At 35.6% G+C, this 16340-nt stretch overlaps 2 protein-coding genes across 3 annotated transcripts; one reads left to right on the top strand and one right to left on the bottom strand.

The window, feature by feature from the left end:
- Positions 1–2035: 2035 nt before the first annotated feature.
- On the bottom strand, positions 2036–7557 carry LOC131947003 (ubiquitin-conjugating enzyme E2 E1). 2 transcript variants are annotated; one of them, XM_059308087.1, is made up of 6 exons: positions 7440–7557; positions 5913–6096; positions 5729–5779; positions 5021–5153; positions 4834–4938; positions 2036–4270 (listed from the first exon to the last, which is right to left on the bottom strand). In XM_059308087.1, exons 2-6 carry the CDS (start codon positions 6026–6028, stop codon positions 4130–4132), a joined length of 546 nt encoding a protein of 181 aa, XP_059164070.1. In that variant the 5' UTR covers positions 6029–6096; positions 7440–7557; the 3' UTR covers positions 2036–4129. The 2 variants fall into 2 exon arrangements, with proteins under 2 accessions (XP_059164070.1, XP_059164069.1); XM_059308086.1 differs by having other exon boundaries at positions 7418–7521.
- Positions 7558–10486: 2929 nt separating this feature from the next.
- Positions 10487–15780, top strand: LOC131947012 (keratin, type I cytoskeletal 10). Its single transcript, XM_059308094.1, has 4 exons — positions 10487–10602; positions 11848–11876; positions 14722–15042; positions 15734–15780. Exons 2-4 carry the CDS (start codon positions 11864–11866, stop codon positions 15778–15780), a joined length of 381 nt encoding a protein of 126 aa, XP_059164077.1. The 5' UTR covers positions 10487–10602; positions 11848–11863.
- Positions 15781–16340: the final 560 nt, after the last annotated feature.

Here is a 16340-nt window from a genome sequence, read left to right as displayed (position 1 = left end):
ATTTAATTCACTGCCTTGATTTTATTTTTCAAATAGGCATTTTTCTTGTATAAAAGAAAACTCATTTAGCGAATTTCGGGGCAACAAATCAAATAATTTAAATAAGCGATCCCCCCTCCCTTACTTTAGATACATTTTCTACCAAACATTTTTCGCTTGAAATGTATTTAAATGTAATGTACAATCCGAATTTTTTTACAGTGGTTACCACTGGGGTATTTACAAGAAATTGATTCTTTCCACCAGGAAAACACTGAGTATGCCTGGTATTTATTGTCAGACATTGTGCCATCTGTTTCAGGCTAAGGGTAAAATCCTTAACTGGTTTAAGGTGGTCAGTTGTATTTCTATAGAAACTATATATAACAATTGTCACTCCCCCCCCCCCCCCCAGGGGCGGAACTACAGTGCCGCCAGACCCCGCAATGCGGGGGGGGGGGGGGCCCAGGCCGTTTAGGGGCCCAGAGATGACCATAATCAATTTTTTTATAGTTAAAAAATAATTTTCTAGTAAAAACAAAACAGATCTATAATACAGTAGTGATGTTCTACAGTAGCTAACACATGCTATTTCGTAAAGGAAAAAAAAATATATAGGCTACATGACTTGTAGTGTGAAAGATAGGCAAACGTTCTAACCACTCCCATGACTTATTTCCCTTTTTTAAATAGTCAAATATGTGTGCTCTTAATTTTTTTTTATAGATTTGCACTAAACAAATTAAAAAGCAATTACTTCTCTTAATTATTATTTTTTTAAACACATAATAAAAATGACATAGTATAAAAAGGAAATGTATTAAAAACTAATAATACAAATACTAAAAACCTAAAAATAATCATAAGGCGAGAAACCATTACACATACAAAGCTTTTCTGCTTCATATTCTTTTGACCGACTTGTAAAAAATTGTACTTTAAAAAAAAAAAAAAAAAACATATTTTAATTTAAAATAAAAACTAAGAATTTTTACTATTTTTCGAATTTCGGTCAAGCCCGTATTGAGTATTCTATGTACGTATTTCGTATTTTCGTATATAGGATCCCATTTTATATATATATATATATATATATATATATATATATATATATATATATATATATATATATATATATATATATATATAGGGCCCAAAAAATGTTTTTGCGGGGTGGCCCATTTTTTCTAGCTCCGCCACTGCCCCCCCCCCCCCAGCTAATTGTCTGAATGAAACCCTGGAATTTAAATCCCTGAGTTAATACAATGAGGCAACAAAAACCTGAGAGGATTAAATTATACGAGCCGACCCGCGGCTTATCATATGCCGCTATTTAGTTGTTTTATTTTCTACTTTTCAGTAATTCATAATTTGTGAAATCGACAGTACCAATGCTGCCACTGAAAATATTTGCTTTAAAACACTATCAGTAGGTCGTTAAGAACGATACTACCCCCACCTTCCTTTCCCCCAACCCTACACCCCCCCCCCATGAAAGCAGCCTCCTCTTAGTTACCTCCCCTAAGTTTAAAATGGTTTCAAACTAAATTATATGCCCCTAATAGCCGTCACTAAAACCGGCTCTACGAATGTAAACATTTAGCGTGAAACACAGCTCACCAGACCATGTAGGGGTGGGGTGGTAGGGAGCGTGCTTACAGCTTGTTTTCTAGCGTCTCCCAAAGAAAATTATATATATATAGATTTTGGGGAAGTTACCTTAAATTGGGTAATTTTTTAAAATTACTTTCTTCCATTTGAATCAATGTTTTGTAAGCCTGCTTATGAAATTGTGGATCTATCTCATTACAGTGCCGACTAATTAGACCAAGAATCAGCTAAATCAGTCCTAAAGTGGACTTACCAACCAGCCCATATTAAAATAAAATATACCAAGAGCAGTCACATGACTTATAGCTATACTACCAGCTTCCAGCAAGCTAAAAATTATTTCTGACTTATACTCCATGACACAGATGAAAAATTATTGAGATATGGTCACTTCTGACTTATACACCATGACATAGGTAACAAATGAAAAAATATAACAAGACACTCATTATTTAATTTTTTAATTTACGAAAAAAAAGTTATATGTACAGACACAAATACATCAAATGGAAATAATCTCAAACTATTAACCAGATGCTGACACACACCCGAGGGAGTCTCACATTATACTGGAGGACGCTGACAAGAAATCTCTCCACACTGTCTCTAGAGGGAGTCCTGTAGAGGAGTCTGGCGGCATACCAAAAGTCTGGCGGCATACCAAAAGTCTGGCAGCATACCAAAAGTCTGACAGCATACCAAAAGTCTGGCGGCACACCAAAAGTCTGACAACATACCAAAAGTCTGGCAGGATACCAAAAGTCTGACAACATACCAAAAGTCTGGCAGCACACCAAAAGTCTGACAACATACCAAAAGTCTGGCAGCACACCAAAAGTCTGGCGGCACACCAAAAGTCTGGCGGCATACCAAAAGTCTGGCAGCATACCAAAAGTCTGACAATATACCAAAAGTCTGGCAGGATACCAAAAGTCTGACAACAACTGAGGCTGAAAGTCTCCTGACAACAGCCAGTGGAAGGTAAAAGACAACATGAACTATCACCCATTTGTGTTGAGGTAAGAATTCAATAAACAGATCTACTTCACTTGATAACTTTAAATCTATCTACTTTTCATAACGTAGTATTGTTATATGAACTATTATATGGAGCTTAGAATTGGGGGACAGATTACTTTTTGAATGTAAACATACCCCATTGTTTTTTCAAACTGAAAAAGTTATTTCCTATAAGTAGTAGAACAAAAGTTCAAAAAAGGGAGTGGTTAGCTAGTTAGTTAAACAATGGTGCAGCAATTAGTTTAATTAACAATTTCTAAGACTGAAAGAACAGCAGTTCTCAGAGAACTATTTTGTACTGTCTAGGACACCATTCGCACATACCCCATTAGGAACACCACGTTTTTAGGTCCAAAATTTTGGAACTGTTAAGGGAAGCATTTATTATCCAGGTGTTTTTTAGGTCATAAAAAAAGAAAGAATTACTGACAGACAACAGTAGATAGAAAAATATAAAATTAAACCTTTTTACATTAAAAGTTTCTTTCAAAACACAAAAGCTAATGTTTTAAAAATTGAAACCAGCCCCTAGCAAGTAGTTCTTCAATGCAGATGATACCATTTTAAATGAAAACCATGAGGCTAGAAGAAAAAATCAACAACAGACACTACCTGCCCCTATTACATCGTCAACAAGATAATGGCAGTTAAAACATGTTTTTGTTGCTCACTTTCCTTGAGCAGTAAGATTCATAGTGAACTAATGTTCACAAACACTCCTTGCAGCTAACAAATTTAAAAAGTATAAGTATAAGTGTAAAACAATTTAATAGGACAAATTATTTTTGTGGCCTATTTTTTTCATTTCAACAAAAAGTGACCTGTGGTCAGCATTTAAAACATAGGATAATTATAAAATTAATCAACTTAATTCCTTGTTTACACTGGTGGGTTATAACCAAGGCAATCTTTCAACTAAATCTGGTGATGTACCTGAACAATAAGACAAGCAGGTTGTAATTCAACCCTTCTGCCTAAACAACCAATGCCAACCTGGACAAATGGAACATCAAACTTGACCACAACAACAGCCAGTAACTCAACTTTCTCAATTGTCTTGTTTCACATTTCTGCTAGCTCAGAGCTATTTCAACACCAACATACAAACACATCTGATACACACACCATCACACCCTCATACAAAACCACTCACACAAAAATGTCACTGTACATATTGTTATCTCCTTTTGAAGAAATTTCAGACTTAATATTAATATTTACAAAAACAAATACCTACTTCTGTTTTTTAGCTGTCATATTATAATTACAACTTCATCATTATGATTAATTTAACTTTTAAATAATGGAAAGTTAAGAAATTTGTAACAAATTCAAAGAAGTTAATTTAAATTACATAGTATGATAAACATGTCAAGCAAACCTAAGGAAAAAATGCATTGATATATAAATTAATTTTGTAATAAAAAAATTTTTTTTTGGTTAGAAAAAGTCTGCTTCTTTGCAAAAAGAAATAGTAACAATATGTTGACATGACATCATCATGGCCATTCTAAAGGCATCACGTGGCATATCGCTTGGTCCATTGGCGTGCAATGCGATCATGTTCTTCTCTGTTTGTCAAATACTGCTGAGCAATGCTGCCCACTAGTGGGTCGTTGGGATTACAGTCAGTCAGCAATGAACAGATGGAGAGTAGGACCTGGAAGCAAAGACAGAAGGCATAAGACATTTACCAGCATGAGACTGTAGGGATACAGAAATTATACAATAGGCACAAGGGTCAAATATGGTAGCTTAAGTGTCACAGGAACATTTTATATTATACGTTTTTATTTCATGTATATAATATATAGTGAAATATTAGCAGCAATACAAAGTGGAGGCCTTAACTTTAAATGGACCTAATTAAATTATACAAAACATTAAGTGAAAAAACAAAACAAAATGTGTTTTAGGTCAGCGAGAGGTACATATAAAAAGTTCAACGTAAAAGACATCAGTAAGAGAATTTTGTTAAACCAAGATGAGATGTTTACCAACCTTTGAAATAGTGATCAGTAAGAGAATTTTGTTAAACCAAGATGAGATGTTTACCAACCTTTGAAATAGTGATCAGTAAGAGAGTTAAACCAAGATGAGATGTTGACCAACCTTTGAAATAGTGATCAGTAAGAGAATTTTGTTAAACCAAGATGAGATGTTGACCAACCTTTGAAATAGTGATCAGTAAGAGAGTTAAACCAAGATGAGATGTTGACCAACCTTTGAAATAGTGAGAGCTGGACTCCAATTATCTTTGAGAATATCTAAACAAATGGCACCTTGACTGTTAATGTTGCAGTGGTAGATTCGAGTTCGGAAAACAACCTAAAACATTTGGGTAAAGTTAATAATTTTTTGCTGAGTGAGACAAAGATGATACTCCCACAAACAAGAATAATGACATTACCCTTGGTGGCTTGAAAGGATAGTCTGTTGTGAACTGTATATCCAAGAAAAACACACCACCTTCATACACTGAAGCTTTTGGTCCAAGGATAGTTGAGCTCCATTCATACAAATTGTCCCCCTTAGGACCCGCACTTGATTTGAAAATATTAAAAACAATCGTAAATTTTTCAAATGAATATTTCCAACAGTTCTAAGATATACAAAATGTATTGACCTTAAACCATTAACATAAAAAGTGTCACATCACAGCCAAAATACTGTGTAATAACTCTTATAAGACAGGTCACATGAATATTTCCAACAGTTCTAAGATATACAAAATGTATTGACCTTAAACCATTAACATAAAAAGTGTCACATCACAGCCAAAATACTGTGTAATAACTCTTATAAGACAGGTCACATGGACAGATGGAGAGGTTTCTGTGCACATGTTTTGGCCAAATTATTTCACTTACATCCAGGCCCCATCACACCTGGGTGGACAGTGGATATCATACACACCTAAGTGCAGGTTGTCTTACAAACATGAGTGCCAGGTGGATGCGAGGTTGTACTACAGACCCAGGCTGAAGATAGAATTACCACTAACTTCCTCAACCCATAACTGTTACAAAATGTTACCCATTGAGCCAATAATTTAGGATAATTCAAATTACTGCAGCTGCAATTCCCCAATGTTAAAATAAATTTTCAAAAAAATTACCTGCAATTCGGTGGAGGATCTAAAGTTATCTCTGCTAACTCTCTTTGAAGTCTTAAAAAAGAAATAAATCTGTTAATAATCTGATAGTTTACATCTACGCTAAAATAAAATTTGCTAATTAAAACATTTTTTTGCAATAAAACAAACAACGGATGTATAATATAACAGAGTTAAAAGAATGGACCTTCTGCCTGATGTGCTGTGGTTTTTTGCAAATTTTGTGTTGGATTTGTTGGCACTTGGTGAGCCACTGGTACCCTCTGTAGTACCAGCCCTGGCGCGACTACCTGCCTCTGCCATCCTCTGACCTTCTAGCCTCAGGCTATGTTTCTTCTCTACAGGATACCTAGTGCAGTAACTAAGGAAACCTGAAAATTAATGTTTAACACTGGTTTGTTAACTAAGTTAAAGTGATTTTAATGTAATGAAACCAATGTTCTCAGTAATTACCATTCCAATTTAGTATTTTACTTAAAATTCATTGAAGATTTTATGCTTAACTAATGGTACAGTTCTAAACACTTTTATTGTATATTTTTTATTGTATATTGCAAATCAACAAATGCCCATAGAACTGTAAAGCAACAAGCATTTTTCTTTAATTTAACTGCTAGACCAACCATTCCAAGTACCATGGCTTTTCCCCCCATCAATACCAGATATTAGGATAGAAACACCAGTCAAAAAAAACCTGAGGTTAAATAAAATTTCTGAAAATAAATAAGCCTTAACCAACCCCTTCTCCCACAATATATTTACACAGCAAAATAGAGCCAACTCAGTCTGTAATTCCCAGTCATATAGGCCTAGATCTTGTCAGTTGTTTTACAGTCTATAGTGCAGTCTATTAGCACCAGTTCTCTATTGTATGGTCTATATCACAATGCTATACATTTGAAATTACCTTAAATTATTGATGAGAATTGAACAAAGTAAACTCATCATTTTTTTTACTTTTTAAACATTAAATACATACATTTAGAGTGTAATTGTAGTATACATGTTAAACTTTGTTAGGAGCCTAATACAAATTGATAATCATATCTAATCATTAGCCTACCCATCACAATAAAATTATTTTTCCCCAGAGTAAATTTAATTAAGCCAAGTTAATTAAGTTTAAATAAGTTTAAAATTTAAAAAAGATCTTTAAAAAAGTGGCTAAAGACTTGTGCCTTAAGGTCTGTATTTTATTTACTATTTTACTATTTATTAGTAATAATAGTAATAGTACAGGCCTATTAAAAATTATTTAACGATTTAATTGCAGTAGCCTTTTATATATTTATTATTTTATTCTTTTGTTTAGAACGTTTTTTGACAAAAGATTTGCTAAGGCTAACTAAGTCATTAAGTAAGTGACTAAAGATAAAAGAAAATAGAAAGAAGTAAAAGTGCATTCTAGACACAGCTGAGTTTGTGACAGTAGTCAAGACAGTACTACTAGATCTAGATTTCTAGATCTAGATTTAGATTCTATTCAGTAGGCCTATTCACTTTGTCAGATAAAAAGCACCCTGCTACAGTACTAGATCTAGTACAGAGACAGACAGATCAGAGAAGTTGAGCAGCAGCGAACAATGAATGAAGCTACAGAGTAAAACGGGACCTTCTTTATCCGCGTCAACAGGCAGCGTTTAATGACTAATTAAAAACCAAAACAAGAGTGTGATTTATCAAATTACATACTTAATAGACGATCAGTATTTACCAAATTGTATAGAATGCCCTAGATAGGAGGACCTAGAATGTCGACTGAAGTTCAGACAGGAAGCGAGATTTTCCAGCGATTTTGTTTCGTTTCTTACAAGTTAGCAATTTCAACCGTTTTTACTAGATCTCGACCTAGGCCTATCGTGATTTTTGTAGTAAAACTGAGCGTTTCAGTAAATTAGCCTAGCTTTAATTTGCCATTTTAATTTTTTTAAAGTTATTTTTTGTAATCCATTAAAATATATATTGCTAAAATTTAGATTCTCTACGGTGTTACAAGATTTTTGAAGTGTGGCTATCAAAGGCATACAGCGAAATAGCGAAAGCAATCTTGGTCTCTAACAAAGACTATTGCAAATCTCATGACATGATCGGTTTATTAACGGCAGTGTCGCTGTTAGGCTAACTGGCCGTAAACCGCTTTCTTCGGGAGTCGTTGACCTCTACCATTAGAAGTGGCAAAACTACTCACAACTCTCCACTACCACACAATGAACATACATGGTACATATGCTTGCTTCAACACAGAGGCGTAGCGACCCTTCCCGGCGCCCGGGGACAAACTTTTCGATTTGCACCCCCCCCCTTCGAGATTTCTATTTGCACCCCCCCCCCCTCAAACTTTCGATTTGCACCCCCTCGACCTTTTAGTTTATTTTTCCAGCCCATTTTGGCGCCCCCTAAGGTCGGCGCCCGGGGACATATGTCCCCCGCCCCCCCCCCCTCGCTACGATACTGCTTCAACAACCTTGGCGCCATAATCCATTGAAAGAAAGGGTTGGCACTGTTAATGACGTCTAGCTTTTAAAACGATTTTTACAACCTCCTCCCTTCCCCTCCTCACACATTGCCATAAAAAGCCAGCCCCCCCCCCCCTGTATTGATGTCACACCCCAGCCTACAACTCCCTAAAAATTGCATTTTTAATAGGGTTTTTTTAAAAATATTTAGACCTACTAAGCTCGGCCAGCATTGAGTAGATCCTAAATTTTAATTAACCCTTTTTTCTCCCTCGTCACCAGTCTGACCCCCCCCCCCTCCCCCCACGTCTACGAGTGTGACGTGTACGGAGGAGCCTTATATCATTATATTTTACCGTTTATTAGCAGCAGTTAACTTATCTGCCACCATCATATATTACTCACCCTACCAGTTAACTTATCTGCCACCATCATATTACCCTACCAGTTAACTTATCTGCCACCATCATATATTACTCACCCTACCGTACTGTGTCACACGAGGATGGGGGGCGGGGGGTTTCTTTCAGACATTTTTTTCTAGCACTTGAAACGTGCGTGGGAGACAGACACATTTCCGGGGACACTGATCGAAGTATATGTTATATAAGGTTTATTTTTCGTTCGACTCCCCCCCCCCACACCACGAAGAGATGCTTGAAAGAAACTTAGTCATAATCTTAGAAGAAATCTGTTACTAAGTATTAAGAATACAGAGGAACGGTAATTGTTGTTGTTGTGATACTTCCTACTCCACCTCCAGACTGTTGTCATCAGAGTTTCTTCCAGGCATCTCTTCGGGGGGGGGGGGGGGGGCAAAGCCCCACCCCCTGAAATATTTTTACCGCCCCCCCCCCCCCGAACGAAATGAAATTTATATAATTTATATAGAAAATATATACTTTTAACAGTGTCCGCCCCCCCCCCCTCCGAAGAAAGTCTACCGCCCCTTCCCCCCCCCCCCCCCCCCCCGAAAATTTCAAGTGCCCCCCGGAGAAAAAAAGTCTGGAAGAAACACTGGTTGTCATACTTGCTACTTCACCTTCAAACTGTTGTCATACTTGCTACGTCACCTACAAACTGTTGTCATACTTGCTATGTCACATTCAGACTGTTGTCATACTTGCTTCGTCACCTACACACTGTTGTCATACTTGCTTCGTCACCTACAAACTGTTGTCATACTTGCTACGTCACCTTCAGACTGCTGTCATACTTCCTACGTCACCTTCAGACTGTTGTCTACGTCACCTTCAGACTGTTGTCATACTTCCTACGTCACCTTCAGGCTGTTGTCTACGTCACCTTCAAACTGTTGTCATACTTGCTACGTCACCTTCAGACTGTTGTCATACTTCCTACGTCACCTTCAGACTGTTGTCTACGTCACCTTCAGACTGTTGTCATACTTCCTACGTCACCTTCAGACTGTTGTCTACGTCACCTTCAGACTGTTGTCATACTTGCCACATCACCTTCAGACTGTTGCCATACTTGCTACGTCACCTTCAGACTGTTGTCATACTTCCTACGTCACCTTCAGACTGTTGTCTACGTCACCTTCAGACTGTTGTCATACTTCCTACGTCACCTTCAGACTGTTGTCTACGTCACCTTCAGACTGTTGTCATACTTCCTACGTCACCTTCAGACTGTTGTCTACGTCACCTTCAGACTGTTGTCATACTTCCTACGTCACCTTCAGGCTGTTGTCTACGTCACCTTCAAACTGTTGTCATACTTGCTACGTCACCTTCAGACTGTTGTCATACTTGCTACGTCACCTTCAGACTGTTGTCATACTTGCTACGTCACCTTCAGACTTTTGTCATACTTGCTAAAGGGAAATAACCGCCACTCCATTTTTTATCATCACCACTCTACTAAAACATTTTGTCGAGTACAAAAAGGTCACTTTAATATCTCAACATTCCGCTTACTGTTTTGTGTGTGTATGGGTTGTGTGTGTGTGTCGGAAGGCGGGGGGGGGGGGGGCGTGTAAACATGTGTACCTTTGTATGTGAACACAAAACTCTTAAGCTGAGGTTGGTGTACGGTCCGGTATCGACTACAGCCAACACGCTATAACGTGCAGCCATCGACTACGTGAGATAAGCTTTAACACGCTGGTATCGACTACAGCCAACACGCTATTACTTGTTAGTATCGAGTACATGAAGCCTGATTTAAGAGGCCAGTATCGACTACAGCAAACACACTAAACTTGCTGGCATCGACTTCGCGAGACAAGCTTTAACACATTGGTATCGACTACATACCGCAGCCTGAATATCGATTGCCGCAGTGCCAGCCTGGCAGAGAGGGCTGATATAAATAGACTTGTGTACAGAGTACACTGACATTTCCACACGAAAGATTTCTACGCTTCACTTGACTACCACACCTGTCTAGTACCTGAAGGTAAGTTGCTATTTACTGCTAATTATTAGGATATATTTTTACACACAGACACACGTATTTAATATATACATACATATGTATATAGGCCTATATGTATATATACATATATATAGGTTGATATATATATATATATATATAAATATATATATATATATATATATATATATATATATATATATATATATATATATATATATATATATATATATATATATATATATATATATATATATATAGGTATACATACATAGATCTATATATTATGTCATAATATAATATATAATATCAAGTGCCCCCTCCCATCGGAGAAAAAAGTCTGGAAGAAACACTGCTCAAAACTGCAGTTTAATTTAATTTTAACAATAATTTCTCCTGCTTCCGTGGTACCGCAATAGAAATGATCTAGTAGATGTAGCCAGTATATTACCAGTTTCCCAACTCATGTCAAGTACAGATTAGAGCTGATTAGACTCGTGGCACTGGCAGACTCACTGTGTATTTCGTACTTTTGTAAAAGCTATATCACTAAAACTAAAAGCTATATCACTAAAACTAAAAGCTATAAAAGGCACTATAAGGGGGTCATCCATAAATGACGTCATGCTTTTTTTGACGATTTTTACCTCCCCCCTCCCCTCCGTCACACGTCGTCACAAAAAGCCAGACCCCCCCCCCCTTAAAATGACGTCACGCCTCAGCCTACAACCCCCCCCCCCTCAAAATTGCAGTTGAATTTTTTTAAACAGCTATTTTTTTTTTCCAAAATCTTGTCTGAACTCTGTCAAAATAGAGTATTTTAATCAATTCCTATTACAATTTATTAAATCAGTTTTCTAAAACGCAAAATAACGTCTAAGATTCGTTTTCTAACATTGCTTTTTTATAATGCAAAAGTGTGACGTCGCAGCATCTGACCCACCCCCCCCTCATCACACACCGTCACAAAATTACGGACCCCCCTCCACCCTACGAGTGTGACGTCATTTATGGACGACCCTTAAAAGGCATAAAAGCTAAATCACTAATTATAACAGATGAGTGGGGCGAGTGTATTAAAATTAGCAATCTAAACCAGTAATGTTCCTCAATTGTTTTTGTTGAAAGCTACATAATCCACTAAGATCAAAAATGATTCTGTCGATTTTATAATTTGACGTTTATGTTTATTTTTTAATGATTTTATATTAATGTTCATATTAACTGGTCGTCGTCTGAAAGTTAGATGTTTAATTTTACTGTTTTCAGAAGCCTTTCTTTCAAGATGGCGTCTAAAAGTGAGAATTTTTCTTCCATTGTCGGTTTTAAATTTAATTTCACAAAAACATTTGTGTGTTTTTCTGTCCTAACGTTTTAAAAAAAAAATAGATGTACACTCACCATGATTATTGCTCTTAAATGCTTCTTGCTTATCTCTCCTCCATCAATCCGTTTATTACCTCCCTTGAAAATAGATCAGTTGTGTTAATTAAGGCTACTATTAATAATAATTAACACAATGGACGGTTGCCAACTATTTAGTAATAGATCTTATGTCATGCAAGTTTTACTTTTCGGTAATTAGATATTCAAAGATCAATTCTGTGGTATTGAACTGCAATTACTGCTTTAAAATTCAAGATCTTGATTATACTAGATAACGTGAACGTTTTTAAATTTTGTAGGTAGATAAAGCCATAAAGGGACGTCCTTTGTAAAGCGTGGCAGGGGTGGGTGGGTTTTTTAAGTGTAAGACGAGGGGATGGGGCGTGTGTGTAATGTAAGAACCGTGATAGTACTGATAGTCGTGATAGTCATAGTTTAATAGTTTATCAATAGCTGCATAGATCTAGTAGTAGTTAAAAACAAATATTGTAAGTATTTATGATTTGATGGGTAGTAAATTTTTAAAAATATAATATTTAATTTAAGGCCTATATTGTTGATATTATTAACCTGTGGTTATTTAATATTATAAATTATGGAATGTAGGCTAATAATTAAATAATTAATTATTAATTCATATATAAATGATTTTAATATATGTATAGGTATTTATATAGGCCTATATGTAGGCCCTATTATATATTTTATATTTATATATATATATTATTATATATTAACAAACCACCCCTCTTCACAGTATATATATATATATATATATATATATATATATATATATATATATATATATATATAATATGATTAGGGCCTATAGAGAATCTATTTAACATTTAACCAACAATGTGAACTTAAAATTAGCTTTTACATTTATTATTCAGTTGACAAATATTTTCTTTGTTAAAATGTTGAGGTTGTTTAAGTGGGTTAAAAACTGCATGTTAGTTGGTTTGTAGATACAGATTTTAGCAGCTAGTGTTTGTTGTAAGTAAAAAAACTGTTAACAGTTGTCAAAGCTGCCTTAGCGTATAGTTAAAAATATTAACTGCTGTTTGTTGTAGTGTAGATAAAAATGTTAACTGCTGTTTGTTGTAGTGTAGATAAAAATGTTAACTGCTGTTTGTTGTAGTGTAGTTAAAAATGTTAACTGCTGTTTGTTGTAGTGTAGTTAAAAATGTTAACTGCTGTTTGTTGTAGTGTAATTAAAAATGTTAACTGCTGTTTGTTGTAGTGTAGTTAAAAATGTTAACTGCTGTTTGTTGTAGTGTAGTTAAAAATGTTAACTGCTGTTTGTTGTAGTGTAGTTAAAAATGTTAACTGCTGTTTGTTGTAGTGTAGCTGTACCACGTACAAGTCATGTAGTTGATGAGTGTTTGGGAGGGAAGAATATCTACTGTAAACAACGTGTACTGGGACCAGTTCCATTAGCCACGAGACTAAAACCAAACAAACTAGAATTGATTTGATTCTAGGTTCCATATTACAGTAGAGCATCATGGGAAGTTCAAATACCAGTAAGATTTTACTTTACATTTCTAGTTTTTTACTTCAGAAAAATTGTAGTATTAAAAAAAAGATTTTTTCCATGAAACTAATTGACTAAACAGTAGCTGCATGCTAATGCTATGACCCTCTCTGCAAATAACATTAAAACATTAGAATTTCAATAGTTACACATTAGTATTGATTTTGGTATTTACTGGGTGAAGTTTTTAAAAGCTTTTGCAATTTGTCTGTTAGCTTTGATGTCCAGAGCTGATCTCTTTTAGTCTGACCAAGGCACTCCCTTATTTCTCTTCTGTCATGCAATGAGTTGAATCAGGATAGTACTCTTACAGTTTACAGAATGAGAGGACGTTGTTACAAATACAATATTCTACACTGTCATTAACGTCCTCTTGTTTACTACCCCCCACACTTCTAAAAATAAAAATATTTTTTTTTTAAAATTATTATTTTGTCCTTCAGTCTTTATTCTGAAACATTACTCATTATGGAATAAAGTCACCATATTTGCATTTAGATATTTTTTTACATGAGTGAGAAAATGCTGCTGCAAGTCACACTTTTATTTTTAATCTATATATTTTTATTAATGGCTTTTCTAACACAATTATTTTTTAGAGTACATTAGTGTCTAACTATTGTTTCATTATGTTAACATTCTTTCTATTTCAGTAGTGTGAATTTCATTATTATTGTGTAATACTGAGTATTGTTAAAAAATGTAACATAATTTTAAATTTCAAATTAGAAATTTACAATATGAAATTAAACTAAAGGTAACAAATTATGATTAATGTCTTAAAATTTTATGTTGAAATTTTTAAAAAAATATTCAATTAACTTAACAATAATAAAAGGAAATAATATTGCTTAAACGATTTGTTATAGAATAGTAATTTTGTACTAAACAACCTGTCTGCTGGTTGAATATAATAATATTGCTTAAACAATTTTTTACAACCATAATAGCAGTTTTGTAGTAAAGAACCTGTCTGCTTGTTGAATAAGCTATGAAATAATTAATTTAAAATATACAATAATGGAAATTATTTTATTATTTTGTTAGCTGAAATTGTTTTAGTTGTTAAAAGTTTAAGGCAAAAGTTTTTAATTCTTAGATGATATCTCAAAGGTTTAAGTTAAATCATTATTAAAGTTTAAGGTTAAATTTGTGCAAATTTTAAGGCTAAATTACAGTAAAGGTTAAGGTTAAATAATTGTTCTATTTTTGTCTAGAATCCCAGGATGTGAAGAAAAAACCTGAAAAGAAAAAACCTGACAAGAAGAAGAAAAAGGAGTCTGATGATGGTGATGATGCAGGCGGTGACGATGGAGGCGGTGATGACGCAGGTGGTGATGATGGTGCTGGAGACTATGGCGGTGATGACAGTGGAGGCGGTGATGGTGGCGACTACAGTGGTGGTGTAGACTACAGCGGTGGTGGAGACAACTACAGCGGCGGCCATGACAGCCACGGGCATCATCATACAAGTGGGGGGTGCCATGATACTGGGGGCTCAAGCAATGACTACAGCGGCGGAGGTTATGATGGGGGTGGTGGGGGTTATGATGGGGGTGGTGGGGGTTATGATGGGGGTGGTGGGGGTTATGACGGGGGTGGTGGAGGTTATGATGGAGGAGGTGGTGGTGACAGTGGAGGAGGTGGCTGGGGTGGAGACTAAACCTCCCGTAACCACTACAAGGAGTCGACTGACTCTTGTATTTCTGTTTGCTGTGCTCAATTTCAAACATTATTTCTTGTGATAGTTGTATGTGGATAGTTTAAACCTTTTTTTTAAATTTTAGATTTAATTATACGAACATTCCTTCATATAAATTTATTTTAAAATTATTGTTCTTTTATGCATTTTATTTTATTTAACCAAATGTGATAACATAATTTTAAACATTTTAATATATTTTTCTATGAGTGGTCTTTTTACATTGTACTTAATTGATCTCTATACTGTTTACAATCAATACCAAGTAATTATATTCAATTGGTACACTTTTGTTTGGTTGTTTACAACTGTATTAAAATATTTTCTCTACTCATTTTTTTTGTTTCTCTTATTGCTAATTATTAATTAATTAATTGCTGAGTAGTGGCGTCATTAGGTGGGCGTGATGGCTCTAGTATGTTGAGCAGTGGAGTCATTAGTTAGGACGAATCCAGTGCATGTAGTCATGACACCATGAGGGTGTGACTCCTGAACTCTGTGCCACTGGGTGAGTTGATCTGACACAGGGAGCAGTGGCTGCCACTGGGGTGACAACATCCCTGACACCAACTAGGGGTGGGGTGACAACATCCCTGACACCAACAAACCAACTGGGGGTGGGGTGGCCCACACCAACATACCAAAAGAAAACAATGAAGATTTGATTAGGTGAGTTTTTATTTTAGTGATCTTAGATCTAGTCAGACAATAATGACAGCTGATCAGATTCTATTATATACGATATTAAATAATTGACATTAACAATTGACTTTACCCACTGAGTCAGTGATAGACGAATAGAGCTTACATCACTACAATCAAATCAACAACAACACTTCGTGTATAACTTCACTACTTTTATTCGTCTCACTGCATTCAAGCGTACCAGAACAGCCCTCGTCCTAACCGCTACTAACCCGCTGACTGCCCCCACAATCGTTCACTCCCCCTTTTATACCCGCATTCGACCTTGGGATTACAAGACATAAACACACAAGGGTAACTACACAGTAAGGTGAACTCCACTCACACAGGCACTCTCCCCTAGTTCTAGACTATTCTAACCTATTCTAAACTAACCTACAACTGGCCCGTAACAATCTGTAATTGATATCATCAAAATGGACCATGTAG

Source organism: Physella acuta, unplaced genomic scaffold, assembly GCF_028476545.2.
Source record: "Physella acuta isolate Inbredline_101_S28 unplaced genomic scaffold, ASM2847654v3 ptg000579l, whole genome shotgun sequence".
In the NCBI taxonomy this organism is placed as follows: domain Eukaryota; kingdom Metazoa; phylum Mollusca; class Gastropoda; family Physidae; genus Physella; species Physella acuta.
Note: the sequence above shows the minus strand (reverse complement) of the source record. Positions and strands in the feature narration are given on the sequence as shown.

What these genes read in the sequence shown, in the direction of transcription:
- LOC131947003 (XM_059308087.1), bottom strand. Translation starts at nt 6,028, where the DNA reads ATGGCAGAGGCAGGTAGTCGCGCCAGGGCTGGTACTACAGAGGGTACC. An exon ending in CACAGCACATCAGGCAGAAG is followed by an intron (nt 5,780 to 5,912) that starts GTCCATTCTTTT and finishes TTCTTTTTTAAG; the next exon opens with ACTTCAAAGAGAGTTAGCAG. An exon ending in CAGCTCTCACTATTTCAAAG is followed by an intron (nt 4,271 to 4,833) that starts GTTGGTCAACAT and finishes CTTTGCTTCCAG; the next exon opens with GTCCTACTCTCCATCTGTTC.
- LOC131947012 (XM_059308094.1), top strand. An exon ending in CGGAGGTTATGATGGGGGTG is followed by an intron (nt 15,043 to 15,733) that starts GTGGGGGTTATG and finishes GATCTGACACAG; the next exon opens with GGAGCAGTGGCTGCCACTGG.